The 25,676-nt window shown below is 45.0% G+C and overlaps 1 protein-coding gene across 2 annotated transcripts in view; it reads right to left on the reverse strand.

Annotated features, from left to right (window-relative positions):
• TBXAS1 (thromboxane A synthase 1) overlaps positions 1-25,676 on the reverse strand; it is a gene marked incomplete at its 5' end in the record, with an annotated part of 163,723 nt that overhangs the window by 111,874 nt on the left and 26,173 nt on the right. For both annotated transcript variants that reach the window (XM_080932157.1, XM_080932156.1), the window contains 2 exons: positions 17,340-17,392; positions 20,672-20,765. In XM_080932157.1, coding sequence (XP_080788283.1) covers positions 17,340-17,392; positions 20,672-20,765 — 147 coding nt within the window. The remainder of the gene's footprint in view (positions 1-17,339; positions 17,393-20,671; positions 20,766-25,676) is intronic.

Raw genomic sequence — 25,676 nt, forward strand, 5'->3', positions numbered from 1 at the left:
GCAAATTTTCATTCTTCTTGAGAACATCCCTGCTGACTGCTAAGGATATGCATGCTGGTCTCTAGGTAGGTTTCTAAGCATTAGTGACAACAGAGGCTAATGGGGTCTGGGGTCCTATATGAAGCCAACCTAGAAAAGGTCAGAGAGCCATGAACCTACCAGGGTGGGTCTGGAGAAGAGGCAGCCTCACTATGATTTGCCCTGTTATTTCTCAAGCTCACATCACTTTCTCTGTGCTTTCCTAACCATCCATACCCCATCCACACCCACAGAACATGAATAGGGCTTGCTCTATGAGAAAGGGGCTGCTGCAATGGTTTAGTGTATGTATGGTGTCTAGTTCCAGGGGTGGGGGGCTTCCCGTGTTTCCCAGGAGGCCCTAAGCTTGTCTGCCAGGAGTCACACGTCCAGGCAATGATCTACTTCTGAGACTGTGGCTCAGAGGCAGCTGTTCTCCATTGTTTCTGGATGTGAGCAGGAAGATAGCCTCCCGGCTCCAGCCCTCAGAGTCTTCATCTGAAAGATGAAGCACCCCTCCCCCGTCCTGGTGAGTTACGACTATATTAAGTTATAGTAAATCTTTCTCCAAAAAAAGAGCAATGGCTACAGGAAAGAATTGGGCAGCAAAGGAAAAAATATCTGAAACAAAACCTATAATGATAAACCTCCCTCCTCTATCGGGTCTATCCGCCCACTTAATTTATTCAGTTAATAAAACGTAGTCCCCAGAGGGGGACAGGCAGAGGTAAGCTGCAAGCCAATCTGCCTGTGTGAGTGGGGTATGTATGTGTATCTCATAACAATAAAAAAAAAGAGTAATTAAGAGATGTATTGAAGTGTGTAGAAATCCTAAAGGACACAGAAGATTCCAATTCAAGTTAGTGTCCTTGGCGCAAATTTAATTCAATCGGGAATAGATAAATAAAAATAAAGAAAAAAAAACAAAAACAAATTCAGAACAGATGTTAGGCAAGCTATTTTTTCACAGTAAGAATCATAAACATGAAAAACAGCCTATAAGGCAAAGTTGTTGATGCCAACAGCATCAAGCTACTAAATAAATAGTTGGATGGTTCCTCGGGGACAAAGAAACATTAAAATAGTCATTTGGCTGTCCCTGAATATTTTTGCCTACACATTATGCCCAGGCATATATATATTCTTAGATACTCCATTTGTATTCTGAGCCTGCGTGGCAGGTGCTTTTGTCATACACTTTCAGGTCAATGTATATTCTCTCTATATAGATGTATAGAATAGGAGGGGTGGAACACACACACAGGTATGCATGCCCGTACACATGCATGCGCACTCACGCGCACGCACACACACACACATTTCATACTAAGGAAATGAGTGGGAAGACAACTGGGTGGGAGACACCTCTTTCACTAAGGAGGTTACACCAGAGCAAGGGTTCTCTGGAGGCCTAAAAATGAGAGGACTTACATGCCACATGCAGGGACTGAGGGAGCTAGCCTTGAGCAGCTGTGAAGAATCTCCTAACCTTTATGGTCTCCTCCAAGAGGCCAACTGACTGCAAGAGGTCTTTGAGAATTCATCACTGGACTCCTGGGTCCCTGATGGTCCTGTCTCAGGACTCTGGGTGACCTTGGTGACCTCTGAGTTCCTAATCAATGGTCTGGGATCTAGGCAGGTGCTCAAGTATGTTTTAAAGGTGACCGAATGAATAATGAATGAATAAAGGCTGAATCTTTATTCATGGGACTTCCTGGCTAAGAATAGCTGGGTCAAGACCGGATGAAGGCTTCTAATCCTGTGTTTTCTCTGATGCCCTGAGATGACCCCAGAGAGCTAGGCTACAGACAACTATGGCACACAAGGAGCAGAATGTGATTTGGCAGAGAGGAAGGACCTAACCAATCCTTTTGCTAATGGAGCCCCAGCAGTCCCACCAAGCCACCTTGCCTTTAGTTGCCCTTTAGACCCCAAGACGGCCTTCCATAGTAAACCTTTCACAGGTGCCCAGTGGCTAGCTCCTGATAAGGACAATTTTGACCCCACTTCCTATAAACTTTGATTTTTAAGAGGAATTTCTCCCTCTTCTTTTTTGTCTTCTAGAAAATATCAATTATCCAAATTAACAAAATAATATCTTCCTGAGGTTTGAGGTTTCCTTGGGGACAAATTTGTTGTGAAGAAATTATGTACCAAGAGGCAATTCGTTTAGTCACTTAACAAATATTTAACAAGCACCTGTTATGTGCCAGACCACTGCTCTAGGTGCTTAGAATAACAGGATGGGCAAGAGAGAACTTCTTGTTGTGGGGTTTACATTCTTTCAGGACAACTTGACAATGAACAGACAAGTATGTTGCACGTTGTAGAGGCAAATATCTTAAGGCTTAGAGATTCTGTCCAGTATCTCACGGAAAGGTGGAGTAAGAGAGCTTCAGATGGACAGAGAGATTCATGTATGGTAGCTAGTCTTTTAAAAAGGTGTTTAGATTAGCATACAAAGTAATGGTTACATGTCGTCATATTCATACGTACACATGCCGCTACAGTTTGCTCTCATTCAGTCCCATCTTTGACTGCCCTGCTCAGACCCCTCCCCCTCTCTAGCTAGTCCCTTCACTTCTCCATTAATCCCCTTTTAGTTTCCAATCGCATGTGTTCTGTCACCCTCTCTAGCTCCTACTTCTCTCTATATTTTTTCTTCCTTTCTTGAGATCCTCTTTCTAGTTTCATGATCTACACACACGCACACACACACACACACATGCTTTAAAGTTTACATTCCATCAGAGAGAGAGAAAGAACATACTGCAATTGTCTTTCTGATTGTCTGGCTGATTCACTTACTGTAATGATTTCTAGATATACCTGTTTTTCTGAAAAAAAAAATCATGAGATAATTTTATAGTGGTTGAGCCTGATTGTCAACTTGATTGCGCTGAGAAATGTCTAGGAAATTAATAAGGAACACTTTGGGGTGTCTGTGTGGGAGTTGCCATTGGACCACAAGGACTCTGCCTTCAAGATGGATTCAGCATGAGGTCTATGAGTGGTAGAGGCCACGGATGTTATGCATGAAATGATAATCCCCAGTCTGTAAGGCTGTGCAAAGATGCACATCAAACACCATGACACCGTGGGATGACTGGCTAGGTTGGGAAGGGAGGGAGAAAGGTATAAAGGTTGAACGGAGCCTGTTTTTCATATTCTACTTCCGAAAGATAGTATGGAAAACAAGAGTCCTATATTCAAATGAACACCGCAGCTTGAGTTCTTACTTGGAGAGTTCCCAAGCATGTTATTCCACAAATCTTCACTGATAGCAGCAATGAGTTGTGTGTCCCTTGGACTCTTTTTCCACCATCTGACTAAGGAGAGGCCCTTCCCTTTTATTTTCCATGTGGCCACCATGTTATTGTTGGTGGAAGTGGTCCAAAGGACACACTTTGGGAAATAAGCCCATTAGACTATCAAGGGTTAGAGACAAAAGATTCCAGAGTCCAGACACACCCTGGAACTCCCACTATTCCCTTCCCTTTCCTCTGGTCCAAGGTGATCCTTAAAGTCTTTCATTCCTAAGTCATATTGGACCCACTGTCATTAACAGCCCATGTACTGTCTAAACACTTGCACCCTCCAAATTTGCGTGTTGACATTCTAATCTGCTAAGTAATCATATCCAGAGGTGGGCCCTTTGGGGGTTAATTATGTCAGAAGGGCAGAGCCCTTTCAAATGGCTTTGTACCCTTATAAAAGGATTCTAAAACGGCTCCTTCACATCCTCCATCCATGAGGACACCCATGAACTAGAAAACTAACACCCACTAGACCACCAACCTGCTGGTGCCTAAATATTAAGCTCCCAGACCCCAGAACTGTGAGAACAAATTTCTATTGTTTATAAGTTACCCAGTGTAAGGTATTTTGCTATGGCAACCTGGCTGGACTAAGGCACATTCCCGCTGGCTGCGGCAAGCACGAGGCCCTTTCTCAATTGCCACGCGCAGTCTCTTCACCGTTATGGGGCACCACTTATCTTCCAGTCAGGCATTACTTCCCTTGTGGTTGTGACAAACTACTGGATGAAGAATGACTTAAGAAAGGCTTGCTCGGGCTCACTGCTTGAGTCTACGGGCCATCCTAGCAGGGAAGGAAGAGAAGCAGAGCTGGAGGAAGATTCTCACATTGCTGTGTCCACGGCCAGGAAGCACTGATAAATGCTGGTGCTCAACTGGCTTTTTGCTTATTCACTCCAGGATCCCAAGCCATGGAATAATGTCACCTGCATTTAGGGTTTATTAAATCTCCCCACCTTAATTCGACCATTCTAGAAACTCCCTCATTGGACATGCCCAGGAACAATCCGTATTCACCGCCACAGAACTCCTAGCCAACATCATTGACTCAGGTTGATTCACCTTCATCCTTACAGCCCGAGTCTTGCTCAAGTCTGCTGTTTTTCCCGCAGAACGTTTCTCCTATAAAACTTTCCATCTGTTTTCTTCCCCATCTCTGATGATCCAAATCACTGTTTTCTCACCAAGGCTAACAGACTGTTCACTGTGGATATCCAATATCACATTTCCCAGCATACCCTTCCCGCCCACTCTCCTCCTTTCTATCCTAGCCAAAGTCTCTGCGCTCCTTCCAAAGCTTACATGCCTGGGTACATGCTTCTCTGTAGGCCCCGCTGCATTTGGAGACATGTGGACTATAAGAACCAGAAGAGAGACACAGGCCACCGTGAGCGCCTGGGGAGGAGGCTTCAAGGGCTGAAGGCAGAATGGAAGATGCACAGGTTGTAAAAGGCTCTACGGAGAGGCAAAGAGGAGATCAGGGCAGAGACTGCTGGGGGTTCACTAAAATAACCTGAGCAAGTGCCACACTCTTGTTGGAAAAGGCAGTTTCCACTCAGTATCCAAGTGCCTGATTCCCTTGCAACTGAGTGGCAACTAGAGGAGCTGACAGACATTACAGTTCTAAAGACCACAATCCCCACATCCAGCCGGCATGCCGTGACAGGCTGCCCACCAGTCACTGGTTCAGAACAAAAGTCATTAGGTTCCTCTTCAGAAAAGGCAAAAATAGGATCGCCAGCTAACAGCACCTCCCTCGTGGTTAATGTGGGGTCTGGAGAATGTGCCAGAGAGCCAAACCTTTATAGATTGTCCCATCAACTGAGGCCTGATCCCAGGATGAAAAACCCTCCTTTGTGGTTACAGAATCCTTGCAGTTAGAGGACAAGATGGAGGAGATGTTGTTAGGAACGGGGCCTTGAGATGCCAGGAATAATCAAGGAAGTTATTTTAGTAGTTAAGTTTCTATTATCTGCCCTAGGCATGGAAGCATCATAAAACTTGGTGGTGCCTTGCCAGGGAATTGCTTTGTGCGCACAGCTGTGGAAATGTTACACATAAGACTGATCAGGAATAATTGGAATGCGTGGTAAACAACTCAAACTCTCCAAGATTTAAGGGTCCTAGAGGAAAAAAAGGAGAACTCGGTCCATGTTAATAACAAAGTCTGATCACTCAGAATTTAGTAGAATTTCACTCTTGTCTGATGGATGGCCTTATGTGTTTGAACAGTTAGGCCAATGTTTGGAGTTGATTTGGTTTTAGACATTTAGATTAAATAGTTCATTTTCTCCAGTGAACAAAAAGGTTTTGAACTATATTTTAAATCATTCAAAGGCTCCCCCCTCCTCGCCCTCCTTCATCACCCTTGTCTTCGAGGGTTTTTATTTTGTTTTGCTGTTTATGTGCTTCTTAAAAGGGACTTCGGGGCCTAAGGATAATTCTAACACAGACTCAGAACCAAATCTGTATATCTGCAGCCTAGATGGGCCTTGAACTCATGATTTCCCTGCCTCCACCTCTTGAGGGCTAGAATTACCAGCCATATGCTAACACGTCAGGATTATTCAAGAGTTTTTGAGAAGTTAAAGAGGATTTTCTGCTCACCAGCTTTTGATCAGGAAGAAACTTTAAGTTCAATATGATTGGCTGGTTTTTGTCTCTTTGAATTTACAAATAGTTTTTTAAATTGTGAGTGCAAAGATGGTTTGTTCATCTTTTTTTGGAAAGAGTATAAATGCTGTTTAACTTCTCAACTAATAAAAACTGGGTAAATCTGTAGGATTCTTGAGACTTGCACAGGGGTTTTTGACATGTGCATAAAGCTCTGTATTTATTACCAGACTTATTACCAGAAGAAAGACTGTCTTGACAAATGTCACAGTGATTCATGACAGTGTTATGTAACTCTATTGTGCATTTTGGGTTGAACAACTTAGATTTGTTGCAGGTACAATTCAATTAAATGTGGATTTTTTTTATTTGAATTGATTAGATAGAGACAGAGCTTCTTTTTGCAAAACTCTAATGTGAGCCAGTCTATTGTTTGGGAATACATCTGTGTGGGTTGTCATGTGGGGATAAAGGAGTTATTGATGCTACCTCTGCTTGTCACCATGGAGGAACTCCCTCCCTCCAACTTGAGCCTTGTATGTGCTTCTCCACAGTAGATCTGGGTACAGACATCAGGAAGACAAATGGGGAGATCTGTAGCCTGGCTCTGTGGTACTTCACTCATCTCTCCTAGCTGCTCCATCCTTATCTTCAGGCCTCACTACGGTCCAGTAGCTACATCATCCCAGGAATGCCTGAGGAAAGCAGTTTCCTTGGTCTGGATATGCTGCAGACAGGACATTTTCCTCACAGGTAGAACTGGGAACATGGGCTCTGATTTTGGGCTCTGACTCTCAGACCCAAGCCTGCAAGTGTGACTCATCCCTGGGCTCAGAGCCTATCTTATGTTCCCACCAGCTCCCTTCTCGGGATCCAGAGGCCTCTCTCTTGAGTCCTAATGTCCCAGACAAGCTTCCTTGGCAGCTGCTTGACTGGTCCTGTGACTACTATCAAGTGACCTCCCTCTCTAGGGGTAGCCTTCTCCTGACCGTTCCACTGTGGCCAGTACTTGCTCAAACAGGGAGCTGGCATTTCTCCCTCTTTATGTAAGTCCAGCCTGTAGCCTGCAGGCTGCATGTGTCCTAAGACAGCTAGGAATGAAACCAGGCACATTGGTCATACTGTCATGTCAAAAGGTTAGACACACATGGAACACTGCACACTCCCCATCAGTTGAAGTAATGTCACTATCCAGGACCCCATCTGCTTTCTGTCCCTAATCCACCTTCACTGAAAGGGGACAGTTTCTGGGTCACTCTCTCTACTGTCCCATTTCCTTGGGATTTTAGCCACACTACTCTGAGGCAGAAAAGCCACACAAATTCCTTAGATAACTTTACCTAATGCCAATAGCTTAGATGTTGTTTGCCAGTTAAGACATTATCAATACATTATTTCTGTGAGTATCTTAGCCAAAAAGATTCTAGGATAGGGCTGAAAGTAATTTCGGTAGTAGCTGAATGTGGGGTTTTGAAGACTAAGAAGGATGATACTCTCAGGCAGGAGGTGCTAGCACTGGGCATAGAGCCGGTGTGTGAGCCCCATCTCAAGGAGCAGCTTTGCCACTTGGGTCTGCTGCAGCTGCCCACAGTGGACTCTTGCTGACTCCATCTGAACTTTCTCGGAATTTTAAATCCCAGAGTGATAGCTCTTCTCTTCTCTTCTCTTCTCTTCTCCTCTCCTCTCTTCTTCCTCTCTTCCTCCTTCCCTCCCTCCTTCTCTCTCTCCCTCCCTCCTTCTCTCTCTCTCTTTCTCTTCTCTCTCTTCTCTCTCTCTCTCTCTCTCTCTCTCTCTCTCTCCTTCCCCTCTCTCTCTTCCTCCCCCTCTCCCTCCCTCCCTCTCTCTCTCCCTCTCCCTCTTCCCCTCTCTCTCTTCCTCCCCCTCTCCCTCTTTCTCTCCCAGATGTTTTTTCAAACATAGACAGAGAAGAGTTGGGTCATCACCTATGGAGGTTGCATAGTTGCTACAACCTGGAAAAGACTTTCAGACCCGACCTCGTCCTTTGCTTTTGATACACTTGGTTATGTTGGTTAGATTTTCTCAACTTGACACAAGCTCGTGTCAGCTGCTGAGAGGGAAACTTAATTGAGGGATTGCCTCCAGTGGCATGTCTGTGGAACATTTTCTTAACACTGATGTGAGAGAGTGGAGCTCACTAATAACAGAGCCACCACTGGGCAGGTGGTGCTGGGTAGTACTAAATGCAGGCTATGCAAGCCAGTAAGCAGCATCCCTTTCTGACCTGGCTCACTGTTCCTGCCTTGAGTTCCTGCTCTGACTTCTGTTTGTGATGTACCGGAAGTTGTAAAAAGAAATAAATCCATTGTCCCCCAAGTTGCCTTCATCCTGGTATTGATCCCAGCAGATTTAGGCAAACTAATGCAGAGGTTCTGAAATGGTTTACTGAGCAGCTTGCACTTGTATTCTTTTTCATGAAGTATTCTCGGTGGTTCTTGGAGTAGATAAGGCAGTCTTGTACCAAACTTCCACTTCCTGCATGTGTGCGTGTGATCGTGATTGCTCTTGTGTGCCCACGTACAGTCCTGGATCACAGTGTGGCCAGTCATCTGTTTACTGAGGTCCATCATTAAACAGGGTGTCAGGGTCACTGATCCAGTTCAAATCTCTCACCTCTGAACAAACAGAGGAAAAGTGAATGATTGGCCAAATCCATTAAGCTAACAAGTGGCAGCCTATACGATTGGAAACAGATTTTTTTCCACCCCTTCTTCTACTACATTCTGTTGAGTGCTTCTGAGAATGAACTAATATACTTTTGTTCCTTTTGAGTATGAGTCACAAAATATAGTAGTCATCAAAAAAAAACATCATGTTTTATGGCTATTGCTATATGTGACCAGTATAGATGCCCAGCAAGAGCTGGACGGATACATAAAATGTAATGTTAAGCACACACTTACACGCACTCACACATGTGTGCACACACACACTGGAGTTTGTTCAGTCATAAATAATGACATTATGAATCTGGTGGAGCTGGAGATCACTGTGTTAAGCAAAATAAGCCAGACTCAGAAAGACAAGTATTTTAAATTTTCTCTCATTTATGGAATTTAGATTTAAATATAAATATTGGGAGGGCTTCGATGAGAGAAAGGGAGCAAGACAGGGTAATTGTAAGGGAGAGCTATCACACATGTACAGCATCTAGGTGTGTGTGTGTGTGAGAGGGAGAGAGAGAGAGAGAGAGAGAGAGAGAGAGAGAGAGGAGATAAAAGCAGACAGAGAAAACTATCTGAAGAGGAGAGAAATACTGAGAAGAAGGAAAGGGAAAGAGGGTGAGAGTCAATATGTACAAGGTACAATTATACACCTACATGAAAATGTCATAAGAAAATTCATTATGTTGTATGCTAACCAAATATTTATCCTAAAAACATATCTGCAGCACCCATCACTTCTACTTTGTTACAGAAAGAAGACGGAAGTAAGGCGTAGCAGGAGAGAAATGGGGCGAAAGAGTCAGAAACTCGGGGATTTACGCCAGCTTCAGAGACACCTGTGGATTGAGACCAGGAAACAAGATGTTCTGCCCCATCAAGAAGAAGGGAAGTTTGGGGTGATTCCCCATCAGGGGTGACCAGAGGCTATGACCCTGGAGGGTAACTGACTGGTCAGTTCAGATGTGTTCACGGGAAGCGTGGCTCCAAACAAATTTATCTTTTTCTTTTTGGTCCCCCACACACATTCATCTAGGATAATTGTCTACTTATCAGACCATGCACTTGACTGTTTGTCTTGCTGGCCACTCTCCTCCTGTTCGCAGGGGTCTCCTACATCTGCCTGTTCTGTCAGGGCAGGCACTTGATAAAATAATATTCCCTTAACATTCTGTCTTAGTCAGACCTTCTAGTGATAGGATGAAACACAAGGACCAAGGCAGCCTGGAGAGGAAATGCTTTATTCCATCTTATACTTCATATCATAGTCTATCGAGGAGAGAAGTCAGGACCTCTAACAGGGGAGGAATCTGAAGCCAGGAGCTGATGCGGAGGACATGGAGGAAGAGTGCTACTTACTGGCTTGCTCCATGTGTCTAGATTGATGTGTTTTCATACACACCCAAGGACCAGCAGAGATACCAGATACTGCTCCCTATGGGATGGGTCCTCCCACCCCATCATTAATCAAGACAATACATGCCAATCTCACAGAGGCACTGTCTTCGTTGTGGGTCCCTCTTCTCAGACACTAGCTTGTGCCATGTTAACATAAAACAAGCCAGCGCATATTCAACAGCAGTTATAAAATTCCAGGAACTTAAACACTGTGAACTCACAGGTCTAGCTCTCGAGACCCATGGGAATAATAAAATGTAATGTATAAAACAACACTCCGTGACTATGGTCTCAAGGCCACCAGGTCCCGCTCTCTTTGCTCCAAACTCAGTTGACCTGCCTTTCTCTGCTCTTCAGCGCTCTTCAGTAGAACTCGGGGCAGCCTGATGGTAAGAGTTGTCTCCAGGCTGAAGTCTGCTGTAGGACTTACATCTCTGTAAGTCACAGGTTCCACTCACCTCACACACTGAGTCACATTTTCAAACCCAATGTATTCAGATGTCTCCCAGCATGTGTGTGTCTGCATGTCTCTGTGTATTTGTGTGTGTGTTTGAAAGCCATCCTCCACCACAGCACAGTCTTGCAGGTCACACCCAACCCCTTCAACTTCCAACGTTCTTGTTCCATGGCAGAATTCCTGGAACTCTCCCCTAAGTTGGTGACATCGCCCTTTGACTACATAAAGCTAACCTTCCTCTCTGCCACTCCTGGTCTTCACCTTAGTAAATGAACACAGTGGTTAAGGGCTCTTTCATCAGACGTCCACATGTCAGTCACTTTCAGAGCACAAATACTCCTAAGAAATAGCACCATGATATCCCAGCTTGAAGCAACCTTATTAGTGTCACCACAAATGCCATACTGTCTCCCATGCACACTCCAGAGCTCTCCACGGTCTCCCTGCCTCCTAACAAGGTCCTGTCAGATCACTTATGCTAATTAACTCACGGTGCTAACCCTCCACCTTCCCTTTCCGTGGTGTGAACTTGGAAGCGGCCTGTCTATCCCTCCTTGTTGAAGGCATATTTGCTCTGCACTTTGATACTTTTTTTTCAGCATGAGGACCCATAGCTTCCTAGAGATTGACTGCTCAAGGTTCTCATAATTGCGAAGTTGCTCTTGGAACATCAGCTGCTGCTAGATACAAGGAGGTCCACACAAATCATCCAAATCAGAGTAGTCAGTGTGGAATCCAGCCCGGGATATATCTTCTAACAAAGGAGTCAGAAGTGCTTACAATATAAAAATTCCTAGGGAACGGTGAGTGAAAATGTTATATGTTAAGCCACTTGGAAAGGGGGTAAATTTCTGAGTAGAACCATCTGGAAAAAAGTAAGTGTGTACCTTATGTGAGTCAGCTTTCTGATGTGGTAACAAAACACCTGAGTTAATTAACTTATGAAGGGAAAAGGCTTGTCTCGGTCACAGTTTTAGCGCTCCAATCCATGATCAGGAAACTCATTGCTCTTAAGTGTCTAATGAGGTGCCTGATAGGAACAGGGAAAGTGCATGGTGAAGTGAACTGTTCATCTTGTGACTAGGAAGAAAGAGAAGAGGGAAGGACTAGATCCCGAAGTCCTCTGTGAGGGTGTCCCCAGAATGACTTTATGGGACGCCCCCCACCCCCGCAGACCTCACCTCCTTAAAACTCCACAACCTTCCATTATCATCACCCTGTACATATATTAAATATAAAGGGATACTTTCTTTAATATGTAAAGAGTTTTTATGAATAAATTAGGAAAATATGAACTCAACACAAAGTGGCAAAAGATTCTCCAGAAAACAAAATACAGTGAATTTTAAATGCATTTTTAAAATGCCACCAAATGCTAATACATTTCTGACCACTTATTTTAGGGGCAAATAGTGAAGAGTCAAATTACCTCGTGTTTTATTTGTGGGAGCTGATATATGCCCTCGAGAGAGCAATTTAGTAATATCAAAATAAGAAATGTACATAGTGGCTGGCCTAAAAATTCCATTCCTAGGGGTTTATCCTACAGACATACCCTGGCAAGGGAGTAATGTGTGTCTGAGAATATTCACTGCACTGTTGTTTGTGAAAGCAAAAGGCACTGATTGACTGAGAAATTATTTTTAAAGTCAGCGTATTTCCATACAATTAAATCCTTTAAAAATAATGTAGCATTTAATAAGGAGCGTATTGAAGGAAAATGTTGTCCTGAAGACCATTAATGAACACAGCAGGAGGGGAGAGCAACCCTTACCCGGCACACATTATCCACGTGAGGGGAAGCAGGAGACAAAGGCTGCCTTCTTGGCTCGGGGTATGAAGCCAGCACAGGCTAGGTGTCTGTCCGCACACCCCTTTGTGCTTTAGAAGTCATGTTTACTTATTTACAACTTAATGTCTTAGTGGGAACCCAGGGGATTACACAACAAAGCTGGCTTCATGGAGGGACACAGGTGCCCGGTGCCCGGTGCCAGGAATGAGCCTTGTGTTCCAACAAAGGGGAGTGATGGTTGCACTGGAGATCAAAATTAAAGTGATGGGGAAGCGGGGAGGCAAGAAGAGATGAGAGCGAGGTAAGTAAAAGCAGGGTTGTGGAGTGAGTGCTTGAAAGATGGATGAGGCAAGGGAGAGGGGATTCTGGTGCAGGCCTTTAGCTGTGGCTAATGAGCTGAACGGAGGCCTATGTATCTATAAGTAATAGTCACAGCATGCTAACGGGTTCTTATTTACTTCCTTATATAGGCTGTCACAAACCGGTGTGGCATAATTTCTACCCTGTTTATATTTAATCAGCGGCGATGATGTTGAAACCATTCTTGAGGGCATTGGAACGGAATATAATAATATAACTTGGAGTTGATGCTCAGACTGAAAGAGATTATGGGTCATTATTAATTGCTTCAAGGTTATCCAAAGTCATCATCTTCTGTGGCCGATGGTACTGCTGGGCAAGTCAGGATTGACCAGGAGCACCAGAGGTAGAAGCTGAACCGTGCAAACACTAGGCTACCTGGTTTATACTCAGATTCAAAGAAGGAGGCGTTTTACACAGACCTAGCAAAGCCACCTACACAATTAGACACTTGAAGCTAGTGATGGTGATAGTGAACTTGATAGTGAATGCGAATGTGATAGTGAAAATGAGTGTGGTAGTGAATGTGATGGCTACAGCAGTGTTAATAAATGATAACACTGTCCCTCTCAGCAGAACCCTTCACCAGCAATGGCGTCCCAGAAAGAGAAGTGGGAAGGGGGACAGGCTTAGGAGCCTCTTCCAATTAGGAGTATCAAACTCTGACCAAGCTCTAACACCCAATCACAGTCATCTTATTAACTTTGAGGTCCTTGCTGTGCACATCCCTCTCCTCGAGCAGGCTGTGCTGTCAGGAGGGCTCAGTGCTGCTCTGTTTGGCATCCACGGGGCGGGGTTTCACTTGTCCCGTGAGGAATCAAGCCTATTTGACTTTCCAAGTTCGAAGAAGACCATGACAGGCTCTATTTTCTAGTCATAAAAGCAGCCTGAAAATCAGTGTGATTTAAACAGAATTGTTCCCTGGGGGAAAGGGTGGGGGTCCTTGTTGTTCATGGACCATGGCCCTCTTTGACATTCCGAATCAGGGAGACCATTATGCCAAAGTTAAGGATGAAGATGAGTCTTTCAGGTGAGATAGGAGCTTAGATAGATGCCATTTCTACCAGGCCGCACACTGATGGAGACCGGGAGACAGAGACGCAGCAGGGAGCGTCTTGTGACCCATCATTCTTTCTACAGGAGCAAAGGTTGATGGCTTTGTGTGAAGAAATTATTCCATCATACCCACGCCCCTTTTTCAGCAGATGAGGGAACAAAGAACAGAGATGATACCGCAATTCTGATCTCCACAGCCTCATTTGAAATCATTCTCTGTGATTTAAGTTTTCTGGGAATGAAAAGGGTAAATTGTGTGAACTTAGTTAAAGTTGGAAGGAAAAGTTGATTGGATAGCCTGTTGTCAAGGAGACCAACTCTCTTTCTCTCCCTCTCTCTCTCTATACATACATACATACATATATATATATACACCTGTCTATCTATCTATCTATCTATCTATCTATCTATCTATCTATCTATCTTTCTCTGTGCTTCTGTCTCTATCCATCTATATATGTGTATCTATCTATCTACCTATCTATCTTTGTGCTCTGTCTCTCTCTGTCTCTCTGTCTCTGTCTCTCTCTCTCTCTCTCTCTCTGTCTCTGTCTCCTGTGTGTATCTGTGAGTGTGTTTGTGTCTGGGTGTCTGGGTGTTTGTGTGTATATCTGTGTGTATGTTTGTGTGTATGTCTCTGGGTGTGTCTGTGTGTGTGTTTCTGTCTGTGTGTGTTTGTGTCTATATGTGTGTCTGTGTGTATGTTTGTGTGTGTGTCTGTGTGTGCTTGTGTGTGTGTATGTGTGTCTGTGTATGTGTTTGGTGTGTTTGTGTGTGAATGTCTGTGTGTATGTTTGTGTGTGTCTGTCTATGTGTATGTTTGTATCTATATGTGTGTTTGTATGTGTGTCTGTGTCTCTGTGTATGTGTCTGTGTCTCTGTGTATGTGTCTGTGTCTCTGTGTTTGTGTCTGTGTCTCTCTGTGTGTGCATGTCTGTGAGTGCGTTTGTGTCTGTGTGTATGTCTGTGTGTATGTTTGTGTGTGTGTTTGGTGTGTTTGTGTGTGAATGTCTGTGTGTATGTTTGTGTGTTTCTGTCTATGTGTATGTTTGTATCTATATGTGTGTTTGTGTGTATGTCTGTGTCTCTGTGTTTGTGTCTGTGTCTCTCTCTGTGTGTATATTTGTGAGTGTGTTTGTGTGTGTGTTTCTGTCTGTGTCTCTGTGTATGTGTATGTCTGTGAGTGTGTTCGTGTGTGTGTTTGTGTCTGTGTCTCTGTGTGTATGTCTATGTGTATGTGTCTGTGTCTCTGTGTATGTGTCTGTGTCTCTGTGTTTCTGTCTGTGTCTGTGTGTGTGTATGTCTGTGAGAGTGTTTGTGTGTGTGTTTGTGTCTGTGTGTATGTCTATGTGTGTGTATGCCTGTGAGTGTGTTTGTGTATGTGTTTGTGTCTGTGTCTCTGTGTATGTGTATATCTGTGAGTGTCTTTATGTCTGTGTCTCTGTGTGTGTGTATGTCTGTGAGTGTGTGTGTGTGTGTTTGTGTCTGTGTGTATGTCTATGTGTGTGTGTGTATTTGTGTCCTTTATACTCTTTATTTGACATTTCAAGAGAATTCTAAGGTACTCGAATCTACCACACTAAAACTGTATACAAAAGAAAAAAAAATCTCCAAGAAAGTAATTTCTATAATGTTAAACTTGAGAAAACCTAGCCTAACTCTGGTGGAGACAGCAGCCCTTCGAACCAGTTCTGTGTCCTAGAAACATGGGCGGTCACCGGAGTCAGGTTTGAAAGGTAGAAGGACAGCATTAGGGTTGGAAGAACAGCACACAAGTTCACCCCTCAATGCTTTAGTGAGTATCATGCTCACAGCCAGAAGCTACCCATGACTAGAACTCTGGGCTGGAGAGATGGCTCAGCAGTTAAGGGCACTGACCGATCTTCTACAGGTCCTGAGTTCAATTCCCAGCAACCACATGGTGGCTCACAACCATCTGTAATGGGATCTGATGCCCTTGTCTGGTGTGTCTGAAGACAGCAACAATGTACTGACATACACAAAATAAATTAATAAATCTTAAAAAAAAAAAGAAAGAAAGAAAAAGAAAAGTTCTGAGTGACGTCAGAGACCACAGAGAGGGAGGAGGAGTTTATTATTTTTAGACAATTGTCACCTACCCACCACCCCATGAGAGGGCCATACATTCCCACTCCACCAACATCAGGCTTGACCAAGGGACTCTGTTGCCTCACAGTGGCCACAGCAAGCTCCCTGGTCTAGTTCTGAGTTTGGCCATGTGGCTCGGCCTAAAAGGAAGGGTGGCAGCAGGCGTGCTCAGCAGCGTTCCTTGCTCTCTTGTGTCTCGGCTTTTTCACAAGCAGACCCTGCCCCAACAAGGATGATCTTCCACAAAGGCTAGGAAACATGAGAGGCAGAGATGCACAGAGGAGACCCCTCCCAGACGACACAGGAAGCCCAGAAAATCCCTCTAGCCAGGCCTCTCTAAGGCAGGCAAGCTCAGCCAACTCAGAGGCACGCTAATTGAGAAGTTGCTTATGTCACTGAGTTTGGGGTGGGGAGAGTGTGTTACACACAGCAGTAACAGACCTCTGTACACAGATCATCTACTACAGAAGCTTAACTTGAATTTCTCAAGGCCATACGAGACAGTCGACAGTGGATGGACGGCTTGTTTTCCTGGGTAGAGCAATGCCCATGCATATTTCAAGCCAATACCTTTTCAAAGAAGCCCCAAGAGAACAGGTCGAGACCTTTGGGACAGAAAGCTTTACAAACAATGGAGCTCATCAGAACGGGCAAACAGAAATTTAGCACATCTAGAGAAATGACCGCCAGGCTGGGGGTCCGGGAGAAGCTACTGAAGGTCATTCAGTGGCTGAGGAGGGGCCTTGTGAGAACGCATCGAGTATGGGGACTCTCGTGAACACAGACCCATGCTGAAGAGCAAGAAGATTGGAGTCTTTCGGAGCTCGAATATAGAAAACAATCTAAGCAGAGATTCAGCGCTGACATTCTTGAATCCCAGCATGTTTTAATGAGGGGCTGGAGAGATGGCTCCGCAGTTAAAAGCATTTGCTGCTCTTGCAGAGGACCTGGGTTTAGTCCTCAACACCCACGTTTGGCTTATAACCATCTGTCACTCCAGTTCCAGAGGAGCCAATGCCCTCTTCTGGCCTCAGTAAGTTCTTGCACGCCTGTGGTACAGATACACATATACGGACTCATACACATGAGTTAAAAATGAATAAAACCTTTAAAAAAAAGACAGCATAAAAATAATCCAAGAAAAATAAAGGGAAAGGCTATGCTACATTTATGGCCACAAGGGTAACAAACAAGGGTGACCATGGGTCCCAGTGCATTCAGGACAGGATTGGTCACACTATTATCATATGTCATTATTCACAGAACTTCCTTCCAGCAGCAGAAGTGGGCCAGGTTAGCTGACAATAATATCACTGTTGGCAGGCACAGCTTACCGACAGGATGGGACTAGTCAGGTCCAAACAAGAACCAGTTCTCTGTGTGTGTGAACTGTGGGGTACTTGTTCTTCTTGGGCATCCTCAAAAATAAATGACAATAGTACTGTGTATGACAGTCAGCCCTATTACTGGCATAACTTCCACACCAGTTCAACACGAGAAGTCAGGCGTGTAGAAGAGATTGTGAGTTTTCCTCTTACCCACACAGAGGCCCGTACCGCTTCCGGAGTTCCAACTGGCTCTCCCAAAAGCCCTGGAGAAGGAAAAAAAAAAACACAGCACCATGGTGGGAACACAATTGAGTGAAATTTCAATGCTTCAAACTTATTCAGAAGGAAAAAAAAAAGCCTAGAACAGCAAGAACACAATTACATAAACAATAAAAGAAGAACCACCGTTATATTGCATTGGAGTACTGTGGAATATTGAGTAAAGAAATGGCCTTTTAAAATATTGCTGAGTAAAGCTCTCAGCAGCTCTGTTTAATGGGCAGAAGAGACCATGGGCACTTAAGTCATCCACGTATAATTGCTGCTCGTACATCTGAAAACTATTTGCTTTCCCATCTACAATATTCCCCTCGGATATGGTTCACATTGGCCGAGTCTCCTTTTGTGACCCATGTATGTGTAAACTTCCTAATCTACCCAAATGATCACGAATTCTGAATTCTCATGATCTGAGTGAAAGGTCCCAGCATGGAAACCTCAGCATGATTTTTCATAGGGAGGAACTTCAGAGTACCAGAGGGTGTGCGTGGGGCAAAAGGGGTGGAGGTGAGAAAATGCTGGACCCCTTTGTGCCATAGAGCTGTGGATGTGGACAGAGGGCATATGCAGCTCGGATGGGCTGTCATGTGGGCAAGCATTGAGAACTGAGACGTGAGACGTGGGAAGGATACACAACACATACATCAACACACACACACACACACACATATGTAAACATGCCTGTGTTGGGAGGGGCTGGGTGGAAAGTGCTAGATTTAAGTGGTGAGGGTGGAGAATTGGAGAGCTGGTGGTTAAAGGAAGCACATGTTCTGAACGGAACTGTGCCCGTCCCCAGTAACTCCTTACAATGCAAGCCTGGGCCATAGCAAGGAAAGCCCAGACAAACACAATAGGCTATAAATTCAGGGCCCCACCCATAGACAAAGAGTTACATACAACTACAGAATACAGAGATAGGAGAAATAGTCCTCCCTAGGCATTTAACCCCCTGATGGGTTGCCAAGAACTAAATGGTCAGCCTTGAAGATACACACTCATAAGTAACACTGAGTAGAGCAAATCGTATCTATACATTTTTATTTATAATCTAATGAAGAGGTCATGATTTTGAGAGAGAACAGGGGAGGCATGTGGAAGATAAGAAAGAAAGGCAGAAAATGATGCAACTATATTTTAATTGAAAAAAAAAAAGTACCTCAGGTAGATGCCGAAAAAATTAGTACATCTAAGCTTTTAATAAAGCTCTCTAATGATTTGACCTCTCTGTTAGAAAGAGACATGGTGTTGCAACATCTGTAAAGCAACATCTGTAAAGCTGTGTTTTAAGAAAAGCATGACAGTATTTATATACACAGGGGTGATGAGCGGAGATGAACTGATGTAGACAGCCATCTTCCCGTCAGCCATCTGAGGTTCTCCTCACATGACAGTTATTTTGTCTGCCTCCAGTTGTTAATAGCAAATTAACTTTTACTTAACTGGCTATAACTGATCATCCCCCGACCCCATACCCTGCAAGGTATGGGACTTATTTTTGCTCAATTTCCTATATGATTTGTTTGCTCTATTTTGACACTTTAAAATCTTTTCACACTTGCTTCAGGAGGGTGTAGGAGGTCTGTAGGGGTGATTGTTTGTGGGCTTAAGTGCTGGGCACCCTACAGGGAGAGATGAGAGAAGAGGGTGTTTGAAAGGCCTGGAAGATAGAAATGCCAGCAACAAATGGTGAACCCAGAGAATGGAACAGAGAGAAACTGGAAAGGGTCAGGCAAAAGGTGAGATGTGGGTCCTTCTCTGCCTAGGGAGTGGAGCAGAGGCCATGGGGGTGGGGGAAAATTCCAGCATCCTCCCGGAGTTTCTCTATCATCAGTAAGCCCAAATTAGCCCTTCCTGCCCTTGTATGGCAATTCACAGACAGGATCTGGTGGTGGTCTGGGTGCAGTGTCTCCACAAGTTAATCGGGCTTCAGAGAAAAACCAACGACAGTAAAAAATGACCTTCAAAGGGAGATACTGCGTCCCTATCTACAAACGCCTGGTCAGCTCCGCTGCCATGCCACTCTGGCAAGCTGAAGACCAGAGGCTTAAAATAAACTATCTTCTCCCTGAACCAGCTTCCCTTCCCAGCCACTTCCTTCTGTCACCCCATGGCCATTGTCTCTGCTCTGCCCTCACCCTTCAGCCTTGATGTCCACCACAGCATGGATTATGCAGCCCTGATCTCAGCTCTTGACCCTTGCAGATCTTGCCTTTCAGGATCGATCCTCTACTCAACCATAGTTGTCTAGGTTGGTTTCTGGTTGGACCTTAAATCTGGAAGTATGTTAGCCCATGCATCACCCAGAGCTTTACTCTCCATTGTTAGCTTTGGTCCCTGCAGGCTGCCAGCAGACCGGTGCCACCATTCCCACATGGGTGCCCTCTTAGGCATGGTGCTCTCTCCCTGGTGCATCTACCTTTATCTGCAGCTACTGCAGGACACCGCTCCCCTCCAGGGACTCCCCAGCAGTGCTCCCTCCTAGTTGTTTCTCTCTGAAACAGGATTGAAGTTGCTATCTGCACTTCCCAATTCAGCCCTTGACACAACCCAACTGGTGGTACGCAACCATTGCTGAATAGTAACCTTGTGTGTGTAAGTAGTTTCTACTTTTGCATTCTAGAGAGTATATTTAAATACTCAATAAGTTGAGTTTGGGGTGGGTGGATGAATGTATGAATGTATGAATGAATGAATGCATAGTGATGAGTCCTAAGAAATGAATCGTCTTATAACAAAAGCTGGAGATGTAGCTTAGTTGGTAGAGTGCTTGCACACACAAAGCCCTAGGTTCAATCCCAGCACTTAAGCTGGGTGTGGTGGTGAACCCCTGTAATCCCAGCACACAGGAGGTAGAGGTAAGGGGATCAAAAGTTCAGAGTCATCACATAGAAAGTAAAAAGCCAGCCTTGAAAACTTTGACTAATTCCGGGTTACATCCTGTTTTACATGTACTTTATGCTCATTGTAACTAGTAAGGCCTTAATGCACACTATCAAACCTTTGGGGGGGGGGAAAAAGCCAAGCACTGACAAAAATGTATTCATATACTTTTATGCAAAAAATGCTTAAAAATTGTTCATTTATCTTTGTTTTTTAAAATAAAGTTGTTCAAAAAAAAAAAGTGAGGAAGGGAGAGAGGGAAGAAAGAAAATATTCCGGTGGAGAATTCTTCTTTACATGGATTCTTCCTGTGGAGATAGAACATCCTGATTCCCAAACCATGACCAGAATCTTGTGCAAGATCCAGCAAGCTCATGTCTCACCTGGCGGAAAAACATCAAGTTTCCAACAAAAGGAGAAGGCTTGGGGTGTCTGATGCCTAACTTCTTCAGTCTTGAGAATGCTGATGTGGAGTACCTGGGTGGACAGAGAACCCGATGTTTAAAACCAAGAAACTGATACTTGTAGTCATGCAACTGGGCCTGTAATAAAGGAGAACTATTGAGTTCTCTCAGTGAAGCTGAGAGAAGTTTCCAGTGAATGTATCTAAGGACTCAGGGGCAGGGAACTAGCAAGAAAACAGTAAGAACTCAGGAGTGCCTCCAGATGAGCCGATGGGATCTCTGAGGCCTTTGAAGTCTGAGAGGCCTCAGAGAAACATAGTCTAACAGCCTCCTCCACTCCAACTCTATTGTCTCCACATGTGCACCTCAGTCTCAGCTTCTAAATCTATCATGAGCCATAACTCAAAAGACACAACAAAAACCTACAGTGGCAGAGAAGAAGCTCCCTGGTTGTCTTAGTTAGGGTTTTACTGCTGTGAACAGAGACCATGACCAGGGCAACTCTTATAAAGGCAACATTTAATTGGGGACGGCTTACAGGTTCAGAGGTCCAGTCCATTATCATTAAGGCAGCGTAGGGTTGTAGGGTCCTGTGTCTGCTCTGCCACAGGGCACGGCTGCTGCAGGCGGGACTCGGGAGTTGACTGCACTTACCCCGTGCCATCTCTAGGTGGGTGTCAGGCAATAGGGAAACCTCAGGACACTGATCCTGGGGTAGGGAAGTGAAGCCTGGCATGTGGGACAGCTGGAGCTGGCTCGAGGGTCGAGGGCCTGCATGGAGGCTGGGCCATCTGGTTCTCAGGCTCTCAGACACCCAGGTACCACTGGATGTCCAGGAAGAGCTGAGAATGGAGAGCCTCCCCCCACTCCCAACCCTCGCTGATTCTAGCCTGGGGTTGAGGAGGGAAAGGGGGAGCTCCAGCTGGTCCTTTGGGGAGAGTCCTTAGCTTGACTGAGGCAGTGGGCTTGAGTTTGGCTTGGACATAGCTTGGTGGCACTGTGGTTGGGAGCACAGAGTTTAGATGGCAGCTCTGTAGGCAAAGGCCTTTCCATGGCTCCCCATGGATCCCAATGAAAAGAGGCAGTCCATGGTTTTAAGGCATTTATTGTCATGACAGAAAGTGGATGTGTAAAACCATACCCCAACTTCTCAGGATGGGCCTGAGATTGAATACCTTTCACAGGGCGGAATGTCTGGGAAGAAAAGCTTATTGGCTAAGTCCTACAAGCCTTTAGGTATCTCATTAAAATGGAGATCTGTCTTGAGCCTACATGACCACAAGTCATGTCCTCTACATATGGAGGGGCTTGGGACATTGCCCTTACATGATTGATGGCCACAAATGGGGGCTATGGCTAGTGACAGGGGTCTGGTACCTGGGAACAGGCAAAGTGCCTACCGTCCCTTCAGTGTTCCCAGGGTTTCAAGCCTTAGCTCAAATGGTAACCAGGCTACCTTCCATGGGTCCACATGGCAGCATCCAGGCAGGCATGGTGCAGGAGGAGCTAAGAGTTCTACATCTTCATGGAAGGCCGCTAGGAGAATACTGGCTTCCAAGCAGCTAGAAGGAGGGTCTTAAGCCCACATCCACAGTAACACACTTACTCCCACAAGGCCACACCTCCCAATAGTGCCATTCTCTGGGCCAAGCATATTCAAACAATCACAATGGTATTATATTTTAGGTTAAGCCTAACATCCTCTTCATAAATAACTTGTTACTCATCACATCTATGACCATGGCCTCATTGAGAAAAAAAAGTGGGGATGGAGGGAGGCACCTCATAGCAAGGACACCTCCTCACTCTCCACTTTGTCTTTGTCAGGCTCTGTTTTCTACCTAAACCCACAAGGGAGGCAGATTCTCTTCATCCCAAACCAGGAAATGTGGCTTAACAGGGTCTGTATGACTTTCCAGTAAGGCTGTCCAAACACTGGGATTATAGGGTACTTCAGTTTATGGACACAGAGAGGTGACATAGTTGAGTCAGAGCTGGCTTGGGCAAACCTGCCATATGTCTCCATTCCGACCCAGCCAGACAATTAGGTCAAAAGTTCAGTTGGTTTGGAAAAAATTAATGAGTCAAACTGGGTGTTTAGTATCATGCAGAGATCAGCCAAATCCCAATTTAAGAACAAGGAAAAATAACGAAATAACCCTCCAGTCTGGCTACTGATGAATACTAACGCTCAAAACACTCTGCAGGGGAGAAAGATGGGCATTTATTTTATTCTCTGACCTGAGAACAGTTCAGCATGCCCTCCAAGTACCTGTGTGACTGAAGACACCACCTAAATACAGTTCACATAGACCAGGCAAGGCAGAATGGGAAACGCCGAGTCCTCCCACTATTTGAAAGTACGCTGGTTTGAATGACTTCTCAAAACATAACCATTAAGTCCACATTTGAGTGGATTCATGAAGCACACACTAAAGCCCAGTGTGAATGACATAGATTAGCCACGCCCATATTCCGGCTCATTAGCACCAAAGGTCAGGTGTGGAAAAGGTAGCCTTTCAAGGTGATGATATTTTAAATGACTCCCTTTTTCCCCAAAGGGAGAGATCAAGGGAGATTCAGAGCCATTGAACGATCCCTTTAAAACTCTCAAATCGGAGATTATGTTCACTTCTTTCCTTCGGTTTTTGCAAATTATTTTCTAAATATAATCTCTGATGGGTAGAAAGAAATATGAAGATCTTGGGCCACATAATTACATCTTAATTTAGTAATTAGATGTCTTGATTGTCTAATTAAAGGACAAGAAGTCTGTACCTAATTACACATGCTAATTACTATGCGAGTCCGTGCCCTCATTATGTAACTGCACTTAGGAGAGCACTGCCTGTGTGTGTCTCTGCACAAAATTCAGGCATTTTCACTCATATGGCACCAGCGGAGTGTGCCTTGTGCACAATCACAACTTTCCCTTACAGCTTGAACTCTGGTGCAGAACGTGGGCATCTTCAGCCAGGAGGTGACCAGGTAAGGCCTTCATCGCCAGAGTCCGTGAGCCCAGATCTGCAGTAGGAGGTAACCACCATCTGCACAGAGGGCAGAACTGCAACACAGGCACAATTTGTGCCCATCCCATTTCCTTCTCTGGAACCTGTTTTCATGTGCTCTGGTCCCCGGGTCCCTAGGCTAACCTCCAAATGTCTCCTTGGATGCCCAAGTCCTTGGATTCCTTCAGGGATAGGGTGATAAGTTCCAAAAGGCAAGTTGAGTCCTGCAGGACCCCAGAACCTGACTCTTTCTGGAAATAGGGTTGGTGTGAATGTCTTTAGTTCTAATAAGGCCATAGTAAAGTAGATGCAGCCTCCCATCCAAAAGAACTAGGATCTTTGTCAGAAGATGTTCACCTCCCTCACTGCTGTAACAAGAAGCAACTTGAGGAGGAAGGGTTTATCTGTCCTGGAAGTTCAAAAGGGTCCGGTTCTTTGTGAGGGGGAAAGCAGAAACACAAAGTGTACGCAGGAAGTGTACTGGGGCTTTGAAATATCAAGGCCTGCCCAAGAACTCACTTCTTCTGGCAAGGCTCTACCTCCTAAGTTCCACACACTTCTAGAACAAACCCCATTAACAATGGGAAACGATTGGTCAAACCCATGAGCCCATGAGGGCTGTTCTACATTCAAATAACAAAAGAAGGCAGATGACTGTCAGGACAGAGGGATGCTGTAGCTAGCCAAGGGAGGTCAAAGGTCATCAGAAAAACGTCTACTCAGAGGAAAGACAAGAAAGGGTTTATCCAGAGGGAGCCTGGACCTGCCAACGCCTTGATTTTAGACTTCCACCTTCTAGACCTGGGAGATGATTGGTCCTCTGACAGCGTAGTTGTGGGAAGCTGAGAGCTGGGCTACTCACAGAAACATTCCAGTCAGCCAATGAAAATATTTTAAATTTCTTCTTGTCATTTTCAACATTGTCATTGTAAAAGAAATCTGTCTTTTTGTGTCATTAAGTTCTGTGCCATCCAACAAAAGTACAGGTGGCCTGGGACGGGCTGTGAAGAGCAGGGACTACGGAGCCGTTGTGCGATCACCATGTTGTGATATTTAGAACAGCTTTCCTTTGACAGGGATTAATGCAAATATGCCCAGCACTACCATTCTGGACATCTGTCATTGTTTATAGTAAGGATACTTACGTCGGAAAATGACAGTAGACATACACATTGCCCCATATTAAATTCCTTGGCTTAATTTTCACATCCGAGGCAATCATTCCATGCTACCGAACACAAATCTTACTGCGCCACTTCGGGAGCTTAGGGCATCCCTTCTCAAAATAAACCAGATCGTATGCATTGTCTCTACAATAAGGCTAAATTTGAAAGGTTACAAGCTGCCCAGTCTTTCCTTGTCCTCAAAACCAAGACATTCTCTTCACAGATTTTATGTAGGAGTGTGCCCATTGTGTAGACAAAGAAGCCACTGGGTAAATGGGGGAGCGAGGGGCGGGAGTTGTTGCTGTCTGAGACAAGATCTCACATAGCCCAGTGTGGCTTCAAACATGTTCCTTAGTGGAGGAAGACTTACAGCTTTGTGGGGCGCCGCCTGCACATTCTCCATTACAAGATGGCGCTGACATCCGGCTGGAGTTAGCAGTAAACAAGCCATGTGCACACGTGCTGGGTAACTTTCCACTCCTTGAGCTCTGCCTCTCCCGTGGTGTCATAGGGCCTGATGAGTTTCAACCAATCAGGGGGGCTCCACGTCCAAGGCAAGGACTGATCCCTTTATAAGGGGACGGGCTAGATAGTTCATGGTCTTCGCTTCTACATGATGTATGCTTATGCTCTGCCTCTCGAGAGCATTAAAGTTTACCGCAGAAGGATCCTATTTCGTGTGCCGCGTCGTTCTTGCAGGCGAGATGGTTGCGCGGGACACAGCTTCACACCCTCTGGTCTCCACCTCCTGACTGCTGGGAGTGCAGGCATTCTGCCGCATCTGACTGACTGTACAGTTGGGCGAGCACC

The sequence above is a fragment of the Micromys minutus genome, assembly GCF_963924665.1.
Source record: "Micromys minutus genome assembly, chromosome: 18".
Classification (NCBI taxonomy): Eukaryota; Metazoa; Chordata; class Mammalia; order Rodentia; family Muridae; genus Micromys; species Micromys minutus.